The sequence below is a fragment of the Mirounga leonina genome, unplaced genomic scaffold (assembly GCF_011800145.1).
Source record: "Mirounga leonina isolate KUSES-001 unplaced genomic scaffold, KU_Mleo_1.0 Mir_115, whole genome shotgun sequence".
NCBI classification, from domain to species: domain Eukaryota; kingdom Metazoa; phylum Chordata; class Mammalia; order Carnivora; family Phocidae; genus Mirounga; species Mirounga leonina.
In genome coordinates, this window is record NW_023270268.1 from 29,728,415 (window position 1) to 29,742,885 (window position 14,471).

The 14,471-nt window shown below is 47.6% G+C and overlaps 1 protein-coding gene across 9 annotated transcripts in view; it reads left to right on the forward strand.

Moving 5' to 3' along the window:
- Positions 1 to 6,966, forward strand: part of TMEM108 (transmembrane protein 108) — a 647,919-nt gene extending 640,953 nt beyond the window's left edge. For all 9 annotated transcript variants that reach the window (XM_034994838.1, XM_034994829.1, XM_034994867.1 and 6 more), the window contains 2 exons: positions 1,050 to 1,204; positions 6,534 to 6,966. In XM_034994838.1, coding sequence (XP_034850729.1) covers positions 1,050 to 1,204; positions 6,534 to 6,656 — 278 coding nt within the window. In that variant the 3' untranslated portion in view covers positions 6,657 to 6,966. The remainder of the gene's footprint in view (positions 1 to 1,049; positions 1,205 to 6,533) is intronic.
- The last annotated feature ends 7,505 nt before the right edge of the window (positions 6,967 to 14,471 follow it).

Consider the following 14,471-nt stretch of genomic DNA (forward strand, 5'->3'; position numbering starts at 1 on the left):
CAGCTGAGAAGAGAACTACAGAATTCCTGTGTCATCCCACAGGGACTGAAGGGGTGGGCCTGAGGTCTCAGCCTATATGGGTGACAGCTTCGGCAAATACCCCACACCCTGGCATGTTCAAGCCCCCCCACCCCCACCCCCCAATGCTGGCCAAATCCTCAGGCTGCTGTGGGCAGAGCTGGCACTCTGCTGCCCCCTGGTAGTCATTGCCATCACGGTGCTGGCCTCTGAACTGCTGGATCTGGGGTCCCCTCCCCCCAGCACAGATGGTTGGCACCTCCAAGATGTTGAGTGCAGCCCTGCCCACCCCTGGCCTGGAGTTTCAGCCACCCCACAGGCTGTGGTGATGGTAAGCCTGGCAGGGAGATGCCCAATCTTCATTTACTGGCTTCTCCCCAAGAAGGCAACTGTCATCCTTGTCAAAGGATCACCCACTGCACTCTGTGAGCCTGGACAGGCCACCTTACCTCCCCAATCTCAGAAGCCTTCCCTCTTGGCAAGCAGAAGCCCCTGTGTTCCCACACCTGGTTCGTTAGCAACATCCAAATATACTCATTCCCTCCCTGGAGCCCTCAGAGTAAGTCTCAGAGATTGGACAGACAGGGTCGCACATTAAGGTCACCTCAGGAAAGCCTTTCATGATCACCCTAAAGCATTCTCTCCCCAACTCCTCTCCATTGTCTCTCTCACTTCACCCTATTTTATTTTCTTTGAACAATTATTGCTATCTGAATTTACCTTATATTCATTTTATTTATTATAGATCATGTGACCCCCTCTGTGCCCCTCCATACACAAACTCAGAGGGATGTTTATGACACAAGACAGCCTTGTCTTTTTTTCACTCTCTCTCTCTCTCCTGGAACCTGGCCCAAAGTTGGCATTTGATGTATGTAGATAATTGTTGAACCAACAAACAAATTAACAAATGGGGTAAGTGGGTGACTATATGACCATCACAGACCTACCTGGAAACTTGCATCTGTCACTCAGCAATGCTGGCTCCTTGCTTGTCTCCCTCCCCTCTCTGACTTGGACTCTCTCTACAGCTGTCTTGCTGACAGTGTGCTGTCTGAGGAGGAAGAAAAAGACGGCCAACCCCGAGAACAACCTGAGCTACTGGAACAATGCCATCACCATGGACTACTTCAACAAGCATGCTGTGGAGTTACCAAGGGAGATCCAGTCCCTTGAAACCTCTGAGGTAATGAGCCCCAAACCAAGGGGTGCCCCTGGAAGGTCCGGCCCCACCACAGGGAATAGCACGGGCTCCAGAGTAAGCCGCGGAGCATCTGCTTGCTTCTTAGTGTCTTGCTCCTCAAAGGATGGTCCACAGACCAGTAGCAGCAGTGCCCAGGAAACTACAGGCCGCACCCCAGCCCTACTGAATCAATCTGTATTTTAGCAAGAATTCCCAGGTGCTTTCTGTGCAAGTTAAGTTCGGGAAGCACCATTCTTGGGACCCCGGGTTGCTGGAAACAATTCAGTAAGTATTCGTTGAGAACCCATTTTGTGGCAGGCAGTCTCTGGGGATTATGAAGGTGAGAGCTTGCTCTCAGGGGGCCCAGATTCCAAGATGTGGTTGAGGTATGAGCCCCAAGCATCATTCAAAAGCAAACAAACAAGGGGAGATACAAGAAGAGTTGCAGAGAGCTGTAGAAACCGAGAAGAAAGCCTTCGCAGTGGGGGTTAGGAAGGATAAATGGATTTTAACAGGTATTCCAGCAAAGGAGGTAACCTGAATAAAGGTGGGAATGTGGGCTGCACACAGCATATCATGGGAGAACAGAATACGTTGGGTCAGGAAGTGTTGCCCAAAACACCCATCCGGCCAGTGAGAGAGCTAGGCCGGTAGGAGACCGGGTGTTCCTTCCACTCTCACACAGAAGGTGAGGCAGAGGCCAGGGCACAGCAGGAAAGGGAGATTGATTAGGAGTGGGCCTGAGTGGGCTTGAATGGAGTTTATACTTCAGTCTTGGGCAGCAGAGGGTCATTGAAAGTTTTGAGCTTTGTGTGACCTAGTTTTAGAAAGATTGTGCTGATGGCCTGGTGAAGGTACTCTGTATGTGATTAGTGAATGGATAGCAAGGAGAGGAAGGGTGGTTTAATGCATGAATGAATGGATGGAAGGACAGGCAGGAAGACAGATTCAAAATAAGTAGGCTAGCTGGAATGTAATCGAGATGGCCCAGAAGAAAGATGGCAGACATATGAGTAAAAGCAGTGAGAGCTGAGAAGAGTTCTTCTGGAGAAAGTCCCTTCTTCCCCTGCGGATCCATCCCCCACTGCAGCCAGGGTGGGCTTTTATAAACATAAATGTGATCACGTCACTCCCAGACTCAGAACCCTTCAGTAGCTTCCTGATGCTCTTAAGTTCACAGTCTTCTGCAGGGCCTGTGAGGTGGGCCTGGCCCAACTGTCCACACTCATGTCGTGCCACTCTCCGTCTCATCTGCTGAGCTCCAGCCACACTGGATTTCTTTTCATATCTTTATGACACCCAAGTTACATCCCATTCTAGGGCTGTGCAGGACTGTTCCTTCTGCTGGAATGTCTTCTGTCCCTGCCCAGCACTCCTTCACCCATCATTCAGGCCCAGTCTGTCACTTCCTCAGAGAGGCCTTCCCTGACCTGCCAGGCTGGGTTCTGCTCTCCTATCATATGGTCTCAGCTCCTTATGCTTTATGCTTTTCCATCATGGCACTTACCAGAGTTGTAAGGATATAGCTGCTGGCCTGGTATTAGTTTAATATTTCACTCCCCAGCTAGAATACCCAGTTGCTTCCACATTGTGAAACCCAGAGGTTGGTTCTAAGCATATCTCTTATTCGATCTATCAGCAGCATCAGCACCATCAGTCATTTCCTCCTCAGAAAGTTTCTCTGTCTTCACCCCATCCGGTCCTGGCTCCCCCCACCTTTCAGCAGCTCCTTCTCAGTCTCCATCACTGACTCCCCGTTCTTTTGCCAGCCTCTAATCACTGCAGTGCCCGGGCTCAGTCTTCCCACTGCTTCTCTTCTCTCTCTCCTTAGTTTCATGACTTTAAATACTATCTCTGCACCATTGACTTGCAATTTCCATCCCTGGCCTTGACATTTCCCCTGCATCCCAACTCATGTACCCAGCTACTGCCATGCATGTCTAGTGGGCATCTCAAATTCAATATGCCCAAGATTGAACTGTTGACTTCCCCTCCCCGCCCAAATACCCAGAAGTTCCCTGGTGTTTCTCATTACGTGGATGGCACTGCCAGCCACCTTTTCCTCTCACACTCCACATCCAGTCTATCAGTAGATCCTCTTGGTTCTTCCTACATAGGAGCATTTTTCACCACCTGCACTAGTGCCTCCCTCAAATCATGGATTGCTGCAGTAACTTCTGAAAACAAGGTCTCTGCTACCGTCTTGCCTCTGGTAGTGTGTCCTCCACACAGTACCCAGATGATCTTCTCAAGAAAGGGCTTCATGTCTGCCATGGCTCCCAGCCGTCAAGTGGCTCCTCTTCACACTTTGAATAAAATCCGGATTCGTCTTACCAGACCCTTCATAGGCTGGCCCCTGCCCACCTCCCTGGCCACCTCCTGCCAGACCTTCCATTGACTACACACTTGAGCCACACCGGCCTTTGGCTCTTCCTCAACACAGTCCTTCCAACAACACAAGATTGTTCTCGCACCTATGTAAGATGCTCTTTCCCTGGTTCCATCCTTCACTTCTTTCGGGTCTCTGTTCCAGTGCTGCCTCTTCAGGAAAGCTTTCCCTGACTTCTCTATACAGAGTAGAAGCCCACCCTCCACCCCATGGTTTTCTATCCTCTTTTCTGCTTTATTTTCCTTCAGAGCACTTCTCACCACCTGCTATTGTATCATTCTCTGTTGACTGGCCCTTTCTCTGTCTCTCCTACTAGAATATAAGCTGCCTGAGGGCGGAAGTTTGTTCTGCTCACTGCTCTATCCCTAGCACCTAGAACAGTGCCCAGAACATGGTATGTACTTGCTAAATGTTTATCACATGAATGAACCATAAGTTTTATTCACAGTTGACCCATCACCCAGCCCAAAGCCTAACACACAGTGGATGCTCAATAAAAATGTTGAACTGAAAGAGCAACAGGCTTCATGAAAGCATTGACCTTTAGTATGGCCAGTATAAATCTTGCATAGCAAAATTAGCAACTACGCTTACTGTGGTGAGCATTTCATAATGTACATAATTGTCAAATGACTATGTTGTACACCTGAAACCAATATAATATTGTATGTCAACTACACTTCAATAAAAAATAAAAATGTTCTGGGGCGCCTGGGTGGCTCAGTCGTTAAGCTTCTGCCTTTGGCTTGGGTCATGATCTCAGGGTCCTGGGATCGAGCCCCGCATCGGGCTCCCTGCTCAGCGGGAAGCCTGCTTCTCCCTCTCCCACTCCCCCTGCTTGTGTTCCCTCTCCCGCTGTCTCTCTCTCTGTCAAATAAATAAATTTTAAAATCTTGAAAAAAAGATAAAAATGTTTTAAAAAGTGTTCCTGAGAACTATTCTAGTGAGTGAAAAAATGAGTAAGTTGGCAAAGGGGCTGGCCACGCTTTGAGTGTGGCTTGTGAATCTCTGAACTCTAAATTTCTCATACTCTCTTTGCAAACTGGTAAATAAAAACCAAAGCCAAAGGACAGTGTCTGTGAGCTTACTATAGAAAAGGCTCTGCTTATGCAGCATCCCAGTTAGTCATTCCAGCCCAAAGCACTGGGGCTGCCATCGGACAGAAGCCAGAGGTTCTGGTAGAGCTGCCCCCTGCAGTCACCATCCCAGGTCAGGAGGTTACAGGAGAACCAGCAGCAGGAAGGTCAGTTTGGCTTCAGAATGAGTTTTATCACTATTTCCCTCCCAGCAGGTCTGCTGCCCTCATTCTGCTTTATTTAGAGTAATGTTACAATTTGTTCCAACTCTCTGGGCACACGCAGGCCCTACGGACCACCCATAGCGCGGTCATGCGGTCCCAGGGCGTCTGCCCTGCACTCCACAGCCTGGGGCTGCACTCACCGCCTGCCCTGTAGCTGCCAACTCTGGTGGCTGCCAAGTGCTTTGCCTAAGCAAGTTTCTCTGGTGCCCTGCTCCCCTTCTGGGTTGATGAAAGCAGCAAAACACAAATCCAGGCTGTACAGGCAAAATTGTGATGCCCAAAACATGCCTGGAAATTTTTCCATACCTTTCCCCCCACCTTCCTTCCCTTCCTCCTCCTCTTCTTTTTTTCTTTTTTCTTGTCTGTCATTTTCTGAGTAACTTTCTCTTTTACACTGCAGGAAGTGTCCACATGGTTCACCCTTGGTGAACACTTGCTTTGTAAGAACTATAAAATGACATGCCAGAGCTCAGCCTCCAAAATTTCCCTCCACAGCTCAACCCAAAGCCCAGTGGAGAAAGGGGATGCCCTGTTTTCCTTACTCAGAGGGCTGACCCCCTGTCCAACTCTCAGATGGACACTCAATCAATTCCAGACATTGAAGAAAATCTTCTGAAAAGACATTTCACCAACAAATGGCCTTTCTTCCTTTCTCTCCTTATTATCCATAAGGCAATATGTACTCCTCAAAAATTATACATGTTTTGCTTAAAATAAACTTCAGAGAATTAACTGTATCTTCTTCAAGTGAAGACAACTAAGCAAGTCTGGCTTAAAACAGTTCAACCTTGGCATATTACTGAGTCTTTGGTAGCGTATAGGTTCTGAGACATCAAGTTTTTTTTTTAGAATTGGAACAAGCTATGACTTTTTTTTTTTTTTTCTTCCTCAAGTAATACCTGGGCCTGAGTCTGAGTACAGACGTTTAATGGACCACAAATGTTTGCAGTCCTTGTTACTTGAGGCCAAAACCGTTCAGACGACCTAATCAGTGAATTGCCTATCTCTAGGCTTGTTCATTTCTGAGGCTGTGTATACAGACTGAATTTTTCACTTACCACCTACTGTCACGTAGAGATTCACATCTGTTCACGTCAGCACATCTAGTGCTACAAGAAATGGGGCAATAATTCTGACCAAGCTCTGGGAGGACTCAGAAGGAGGAGGAATGAGCCCCTGAAGGCTCAGACAGGTAGGTGGTAGGAGAGGAAAGAGGTGAGAAGTGTAGGGTGTGAAAGTGCAGGCAGGAAAAGCCGCCAGGTCTCCCAGAGATCTGTGAGAAAGAGGCAGGAAGGAGAGTCTGGGGCCCACACAGACCCAGTTTTGCCCACGAGCGCAGTGAGCCCTGCGCTGTGTGTCGCGCATGGCAAGCCCTCTCAGACTTCTACCTGGAGAGCAATGCCGTCTCTGGCAACCTGAGCTGGGAGTCATTCAGGGAGCAGGAAATCTTTTCCAGAAGCTGCTATAAAAATCTGAAAGAAGAGCAGAGAGGGCTCTGCACCTCAGCATTGGCAGTGAGGGTGATGAAAATGTTTATGGAGCCAATCCCATGTGGAAATGGATGTCCTCATGTGTATTTCTTTATGAATGGCCACCACCTGAACCCTCCGAGTACATACTATCTCCTCCCTCTCTCCTCCCAGGACCAGCTTTCGGAGCCCCGATCCCCAGCCAACGGCGACTACAGAGACACTGGGATGGTCCTCGTCAACCCCTTCTGCCAAGAAACACTGTTTGTGGGAAATGATCAAGTATCGGAGATCTAACCACAGCAGCCCTCGCTTTGCTGTTCCCTACCTTTCGTCTCTAAATTATAAATACACAAATATATATTATAAATATAATCTTTGTGTAACCCTGACTTAATAAGAAACATTTTCAGCTTTTTTTTCCTAAGAATTGTCAACATCTTTTTTATAAGTGTGGTTTAAAAAAAAAAAAAAACTTTACAGAATGATCTGTGGCTTTATAAAAATAAAGGTATTTCTAAGCAAAGCAGTTGCATTGATTACTTCTCTTAATAACTGTCCTTGAGCATTTGGGGGTCCCAACAGCCCCAGGCAGGTGAAGGAAGAGACAGACCTATGGAAGTGAAATGTTAAAATGGTCAAGAGCATGGCCCTTTGAGTGCTTCTTAAAGTTCCAGCTCTTCTTGATTCAGTGGGACCCCAATGCCTCCCCCTCCTTATGCACACCAGTGAAGGCAACTGGGCCTCCTAGGGAGAAGCAGCAGACTCGCGCACAGGGCAGGAAAAGGGAACATCTCATCACTCCAGTGGATGAGTATCCTGCCCCCTCACAGTGGCACCACTGGCTGTCAAGGCTAATTCCATGAGTTCAGGACAGCAGGCAAGAGCACGCCGCCCTCAAGAGTCTGTGGAGGATGTCAGGCACCCCAAGGCCACATCCCCCAACATCACATGACAGAGAGCTTCCACTGTGCTAAACAACAGGACTGCCTTGCCCTGATGGACAAAAAAGGCCCCCGCTTAAGCACATTCCTGCATCCTCTCCAACACCCACATCTGCTTTCAAACTCGTGCCTTTCTCTGGAGATGGTTTAGATGTGGATCCTAACCCTGGAGCTTGGGAATGCTTGCCCTTCTTCAAGGATCAAATGTTTATTGGGGTTTAGCTTTGTTTTCTCAAAAAGCATCGCATTGTGCCCCTTGAGGAACATGCTTATGTAAAAGGCCTTGAAGCGTGGAGCTGTACTTTTCTAAACCCTCCTGCAATCTTACAAAAACAACATTGCCAAAGTGGATCGCTTGGGAGAAGACATCATTACATCCCTCCTTGGCGCTGTAGACCTGCTCGTGGGTCCGCAGGTGGGCTTGCCACCCAGCGCTCCTTTCCCAGTCTCCCCTGCACGGCCGCCTTCACCGGTGGTGGGCCAGCCACCTCCCCCAGCCCACACTCAGGAGAGGTCAGACCCGCAAAGACGCACCAGGGGCTTCCACAGATGGCTGCTTCTTACCTTTTCTCCTAGTAGATAGTGGTGGGGAGAGAAGAGAACTGCTTTGACTCTTTCTCTAAAAGAAAATTAGTTTGATAGTATATTTTGAATATAGATGTACTTATAGTCAGATTGGGAGGTGACTTGAATGTTGATTCATATGTTTGTGTTGTTACTGTGGTCTTTTTATCATAACTTTTTCCTTTCTTCCTACGTTTCCTTTGAAAAGAAGATGGCCTTCAAAAATGTGTGTTCTCAGTGTTGTATGGATCTACTTAACATGAGTTTGGTGGTTGTCTCTCTTTCAAGACACTTCAACCCATGAGGAAGCAGGTTAAATGTTGCTCTGAGATTCATTTGCCAGCGAGCTGCTGTCTGACCTTTTAACCTTATATTTCTGTCAGCTATTGCATTTACTATAGCAATGTGTGTGCGTATATAAAGAAATCTGTTTGTAAAGTAAAATTATATATAACATATGTAATCAAAGATACATATGTTATATATATATATGTGGATGTATGACTTATTTTTCCTTATCCACAGAATTCAACTACCATGTATATATAAATAAACTTATTTTGTTAGCCAGAGGATTAAGTTGCTAACACATTTTGCATTCTTTTCATTTTAAAATAACTTTTAAGTCTTCCTTAAGGACCGACACTGCTTAATGTTCATCTATATTTTTTAATCTATTTTAACAATAGGTTGGGTTTTATGAGTGTAATGAGCTAACAAGATTAGCAATTCGTCACTTGATTATACAAATCCTTTAGAACATGTTTGTGATTTCTCCAAAAGAGAGTCATCTCTCTTTAGGTCTTTGGAAACATTGGTGTCATGTAAGGTATATCCCTTCTCTCTCCTCTTCCTCGCCCAGGGATGGGGGTTTGGCTATACATATCTTTGGGTCAGAGAAAGCTGCAGTTTACCTGGCCACTGAGAATTATCATTCTGTAGAGAATAACAGTTCGTAAGCATGACCCCTGTGCAAAACACTTAATCAGTATCTTGAACCCTTCATTTAGCCTCGGATGATACACCCTGGAATTCCTACAGCTCCTCGAGATCCAGTGTTAGGAGGATGTTATTATAACAGTCTGCTGGGTGCCATGGGCCCTACAGGGTGTACCAGAGGTGGACGTCTAAATAAATAAGGGACACTGCCAGCTTTTACTTGATCAAGTTGGTTCCTTAATCTGTTAATCATATAACCAACAATGATATTTATGAAGTATCTTCTATGTCATCTCAAATAGACAAAGTGGAAGGGGAAAAAAAGGTTGTGGTGTCTTTTTTTTTTTTTTTAAGATTTTATTTATTTATTTGACAGAGAGAGACACAGCGAGAGAGGGAACACAAGCAGGGGGAGTGGGAGAGGGAGAAGCAGGCTCCCCACGGAGCAGGGAGCCCTCTGCGGGGCTTGATCCCAGGACCCTGGGACCATGACCCAAGCTGAAGGCAGACGCTTAACCGACTGAGCCACCCAGGTGCCCCCAAAAGTTGTGGTGTCTTAATCAGCAAGGAAGAGCACATAGAATATTCCAGTAGGTAATCGTAGTTTTGAACTCTGCTTGTGTAACTTTGAATAGTACCCTAGTTCTCTAAGTGTTGGGAGACAGAGGGGTTCCTAGATAAGTCGCTGGACTAGGAGTCAGAAGAGGCCTTCTCATCCCAGCTTTGCTACTTTCTGGACAGGGGACCTTGGACGAGTCATTGGAGCTTTCAGGGTCCTCATCACATAAGGAGTTAATAACCCATCATCTGACATGTGATGATATTTCTGAGGTTGTGCAGTGCACAGCCCGAGTAGTAGTACATGTCAACCTTCTATCTACTTCCTCAGGTTGAATTGAGAATTCAATGAAATAAAGTATGGAAACCATATACAACACTAGGATGGATTCAGTACATACTAGAAGTTGACCCCCTTCCCCTTCTTTCACTTGAGGTATGTTCCCATGTTGCAGGATTTGGGATAAATATCCAGCTCTGGGTTTTGGCTACTTGGTTTCTCTGGTATACAGCTTAAGTGCAGTGGGTTTTTGGTCCATTTTGTTATCTCAGAAGATCTTTTCTAGACTTGGAAAAGTATTCAAGATGTGACCATAACAACATGCCTTAGTAGATGCTGACAGTAGGAATTAAAACCCAAGGGGTGTCATTAAATCCTAATTTGAAACACCCTTAAAGAGCTTACTGGGAAACCCTTGCTTTGTTCTTATTTATTAGTTTTCTGGCAAATGGAGAAACAGAAGTGTACAGAACAGCTACAGCATAATAGGTGCCCAGCATGTGTGGGACCTGAATTTGCCCAGGTTCCCTTGTCTAGTGCTTTAGAGAAAGCTTAGACCAGTGCATGGAAAGTAAGGTCCAGAGAAGTGGAGCAACATGGCCAAGGTCAAGCAGCTGATAACAGCAGTGTTCGAGGTAAGAAAAATGCCACAGAAGGACCTGAAGCTGCCAGGACTGAGGGAGGGTGAGGGAAGCAACAGGCTTCATTTGTTTCTCTTGAGTTCATGGGGCTACCTCCCACCATGGGCGGTTCACACCCATTTCCAGCGTCTGTCATCTGTGTGGACATGCATGCACATTCACACATTCACATACACAGCACACACAAGGATGTAGAAAGCTCTGAAATTGGCCCTGGAACACCTGGATTCAGTTCTGGCTCAGCCACTCACTACACTTGTAATCTGGTCTCTGAGCCTCAGTTCATTCATCTGTGAAATGGGGCTGCTTAATGCCTGCATTGCCCTCTCTTAGGTAGTGAACTACACAGACCCAGATGAGCCACCTCCACAGCCTGCGCTGATCCAGCCTCCCCCACCACCAGTGGAAACATCTGGGAGGTCAGACACATGACTTTGCAGAGAATGCATGAGTGCCTTTCTGCACTCAGCCCTGGGCAGGGCCCATTTCTCTTTCAGCTCAGTGAATGGTGGAAGCTCATGGAAAACAGCAGACAAAGCAACCCTGGGGATAGGGGAGCTTCCAGAGAGGCCCACAACCGGACCACACAGACACTGGGGCTGGAAACCAAAAGCCACTAGGCTCTGTAAACCCACTAGGCAGAGCAGAGGCAGAAGGGAAGATGAGCACAAGGCGGGTGGTGGTGGACATGCCCACCGGGGCCAGCCCCAGCATGCCCCTCCAGAGGCATAGGGCATCCTTCGGGGGAACATGGTCATCATCCTCCCTGGATAGCCCCACAGCCTCCAGGACCAATGCCATGGGTGGTCTCATCCGAGCACCCAGAGTCTATGTAGGGATGGCGCCCAGTGGGTACGCAAGTGGCCTGGGCACACGAGTGACACGCCGGGCCCTGGGCATCAGCAGTGTTTTCTTGCAGGGCCTGTGGAGCTCAGGTCTGGCCACAGCACCAGCTCCGGGTCTGGAGAAGAACCTCAGTACCGTTGAAGACCTGGGGGCTTGCCTGGTGGAATACATGGCCAAGATCCATGCCCTCGAGAACGTCAGCCAGGAGCTAGAGTCACAACTGCGGATGCACCTAGAGAGCAAGGCCACACGCTCGGAAAGATGGGGTGCCCTCAGGGCCTCCTGGGCCAGCAGCTGCCAGCAGGTGAGTGCCTGGACCATGCCCACGGGCTTTGCACAGGGCCAGGAGAGGATGCCGACATCCGCCCGAGGGGTCCTTATCAGAGAGCAAGAATGCTGAGGCAGGGGCAGGGGAGTGAATGGTCTGAGACCAAAGAAACTAACTATAACCTCTCATCCTTTCATGCTAAAAAATTCTAATAACGATGAAAACAATAACGACAGCTACCATTCACTGACGTAGACTACGGGCCAGGCCCACAATAATCCCTGCACACGCACTATCTCCTATGTTCAAAGCAATGCTATGCAGGTGCTCATTCACTGATCACATTTTTCAGATGAGAAAACGGAGGCACAAAGGAATTATGTAATTTGCCTAAGATCATGCGGCCTGCAGGGAAGCTGAGCTTTCAGCCTGAATTTTTCCAGTTCCAGGGCTTGCATTTGTCCCATTACCTTGAGCTTGCTCTGTAACCTTTGTGTTAAGAAAGGGTTTTTACACCATGAGAGACGGTGGACTCTGAAAAACAAATGGGGTTCTAGAGGGGAGGGGGGTGGGAGGATGGGTTAGCCTGGTGGTGGGTATTGAGGAGGGCACGTTCTGCATGGAGCACTGGGTGTTATGCACAGACAATGAATCATGGAACACTTCATCTAAAAAAAAAAAGAAAAGAAAGGGTTTTTACAGCCATCATCAAATGGATGTGGCACCAAAACCAAGGATAAATGGAGGTGTGGTCCTATATCCATCTGCCGCAGTACTGTCCAATAGAAATATGAGCCATGGGTGGTCTCATCCGAGCACCCAGAGTCTATGTAGGGATGGCGCCCAGTGGGTACGCAATTGACAAGTAATTGACAAGTTTCTATTACCCACAGTAAAAAAGTAAAAAGAATCAGGTGAAGTTCATATTAGCATATCTTATTTAACTCAGTGTATTTTAAATGTTATTTCAACAGATAATCAATATTTAAAATATTAGTGAAATAGTTTACACTGAAATAGAACTTTCTGCAGTGATTGAAATGTCCTATATCCACACTGTCCTATCTGGTAGCCACCAGCCACATACGACTATCGAGCACATGAAACGTGGCTAGTAAGACTGAGGAATTGAATTTTTATTGTATTGTATTGTATTGTATTGTATTGTATTGTATTGTATTGTAATGTATTTCGTTAGCCACATGTGGCCAGTGTTGTCTTATTGGACAGGGCAGGACACAGAGGTTTCATCTTTCTCCCTTGCTTGGTCAGGATGTGCTCTCCAGGGTGATTTCTGCAGAGCGCTGAGCTCATGTGTCATGTCTGGCCTGCAGCTTCTCCCACCGCGACTCTAGCCAGCATCGCACAACTCATCAGGTCTCTGCGGGTGGCTGGCTTCTCCTCTCCCTTCCCTCCCCCACCTCCACCCGACAAATGCTGACCTTGGGATCCCTCAGAGCCACATCAGCCTCCCAACTCCGCCAGGAACTGCGAGCTTGGACCCCTTGCACCCTAGGGCCCAGCATGCACTCCCCAAGCAGAGGTCACCAACTTCCATTTGTTTGTGGCTGGGCGTTGCAACGCAGGCACACTCAGAGGTTCCCCCATTTCCCCTACCGCCTCCCATTTCATCCTAGAGTGCTTCTCCTTCCCTGTCCGTCAGTACCCAGCTGTCAGCTCAGGACGTGTGATGTACAACACTGTCTTCTTGGTTTTCCTCTGGAGCAGTTGTTCTGCTTACATCCATCTGGGCTGGGAGGGAGAGCCATTTTAGAGCAGCCTGGGGCTTAAAGCTGCAAATCTAAGACGGCCATCCCTCCTGGACTCTCCCCAGCAGTCCTGATTCCAAATATTTGTGTCCTAGAAACCAGAAGACCATCCCTAGGTATTCCAGTATTTCAGCATCTGCAGGACAATTGCTTGCATTCAAATGCCACGCAGAGTTTTCACGAGAAGTCAGGCACCCCAATTTCTAAGTCAAAAAGTATAGACAGAAAACTTAGTCCATATTCAACAGATACTGACGTGGTCTGGCTCCAGCTAGCCCCGGGGGATTGGCCAACTTCTCTAAGCCTCAGTGTCCTTATCCATAAAATGAGTATAATGGCACAGCTACTCTAGCAAATCCGTGGTTAGCTAAGTGGCATGGTTCCTGCTTGCTGGCAGACTACAGATTCAAAAACCTCACCGTGGCAGCAGCCACGGCCCCACTGCTGTCGGAGCCAAGACTGGGCAGCAGGACATTCAGACCTGCCGCTGATGGTCAGAATCCCAGATGAGCGTCTTTTCCTCTTCGCTGACCCTAAGTGAGATCCTTCACACTAATACAGAGTTCTCTTCTTCTGCTTTTGCTTAAAAACAGGGACTTGAAGATACAGTTAGACCGACCTGTAAAATGTATTTCTGTATCACACAGCCTCGCCTTCCAGCCATATTAAGCTCTGTTCCACCAAGAACCAAAGAAAATTCTACAGATTTGAGAAATGCACATTAATTTTCCTTTGCTGTAGTGACAAAACTGACCCACACCATCCACCCCTCCCAGCTTCACCATAAAGCTTTAAGTGATGCCTGTTCTCCCAGTCAGCAGCATGATCTTTTGGACATGTGGGATCTGACTACGTGATGTCCCTGCCCAACACCTTTCTGGGCTCCTCATTGCTGACAGGTCACAGCCCATAACCCTGGCCTTAGTCTACAAGGCTTAGAAAGACTTTCTTCACTCATGGCATTGCAGATACTTAAAACCGTGTACACGATTGATACTCCTCAGTGAGCAGGATCCCGCTTCAAATCCTGGTTCTGCCACTTACTTGGACCAGCCAGTCCTCTGCTCTGTGTCTCCCTTTCCCCATCTATAAAATGGATGAGCACCTCCCAGGGTCATTGTGAGCATGAAATGAAATAAGATGTGAAAAAAGAGCATTAGAGAAGGGCGCCTGGGTGGTTCAGTTGGTTAAGCGTCTGACTCTTGATTTTGGCTCAGGTCATGATCTCAGGGTTGTGAGATCAAGCCCCACATTGGGCTCCATGCTGGGCGTGGAACCTGTTTAAGATTCTCCCTCTCCCTCT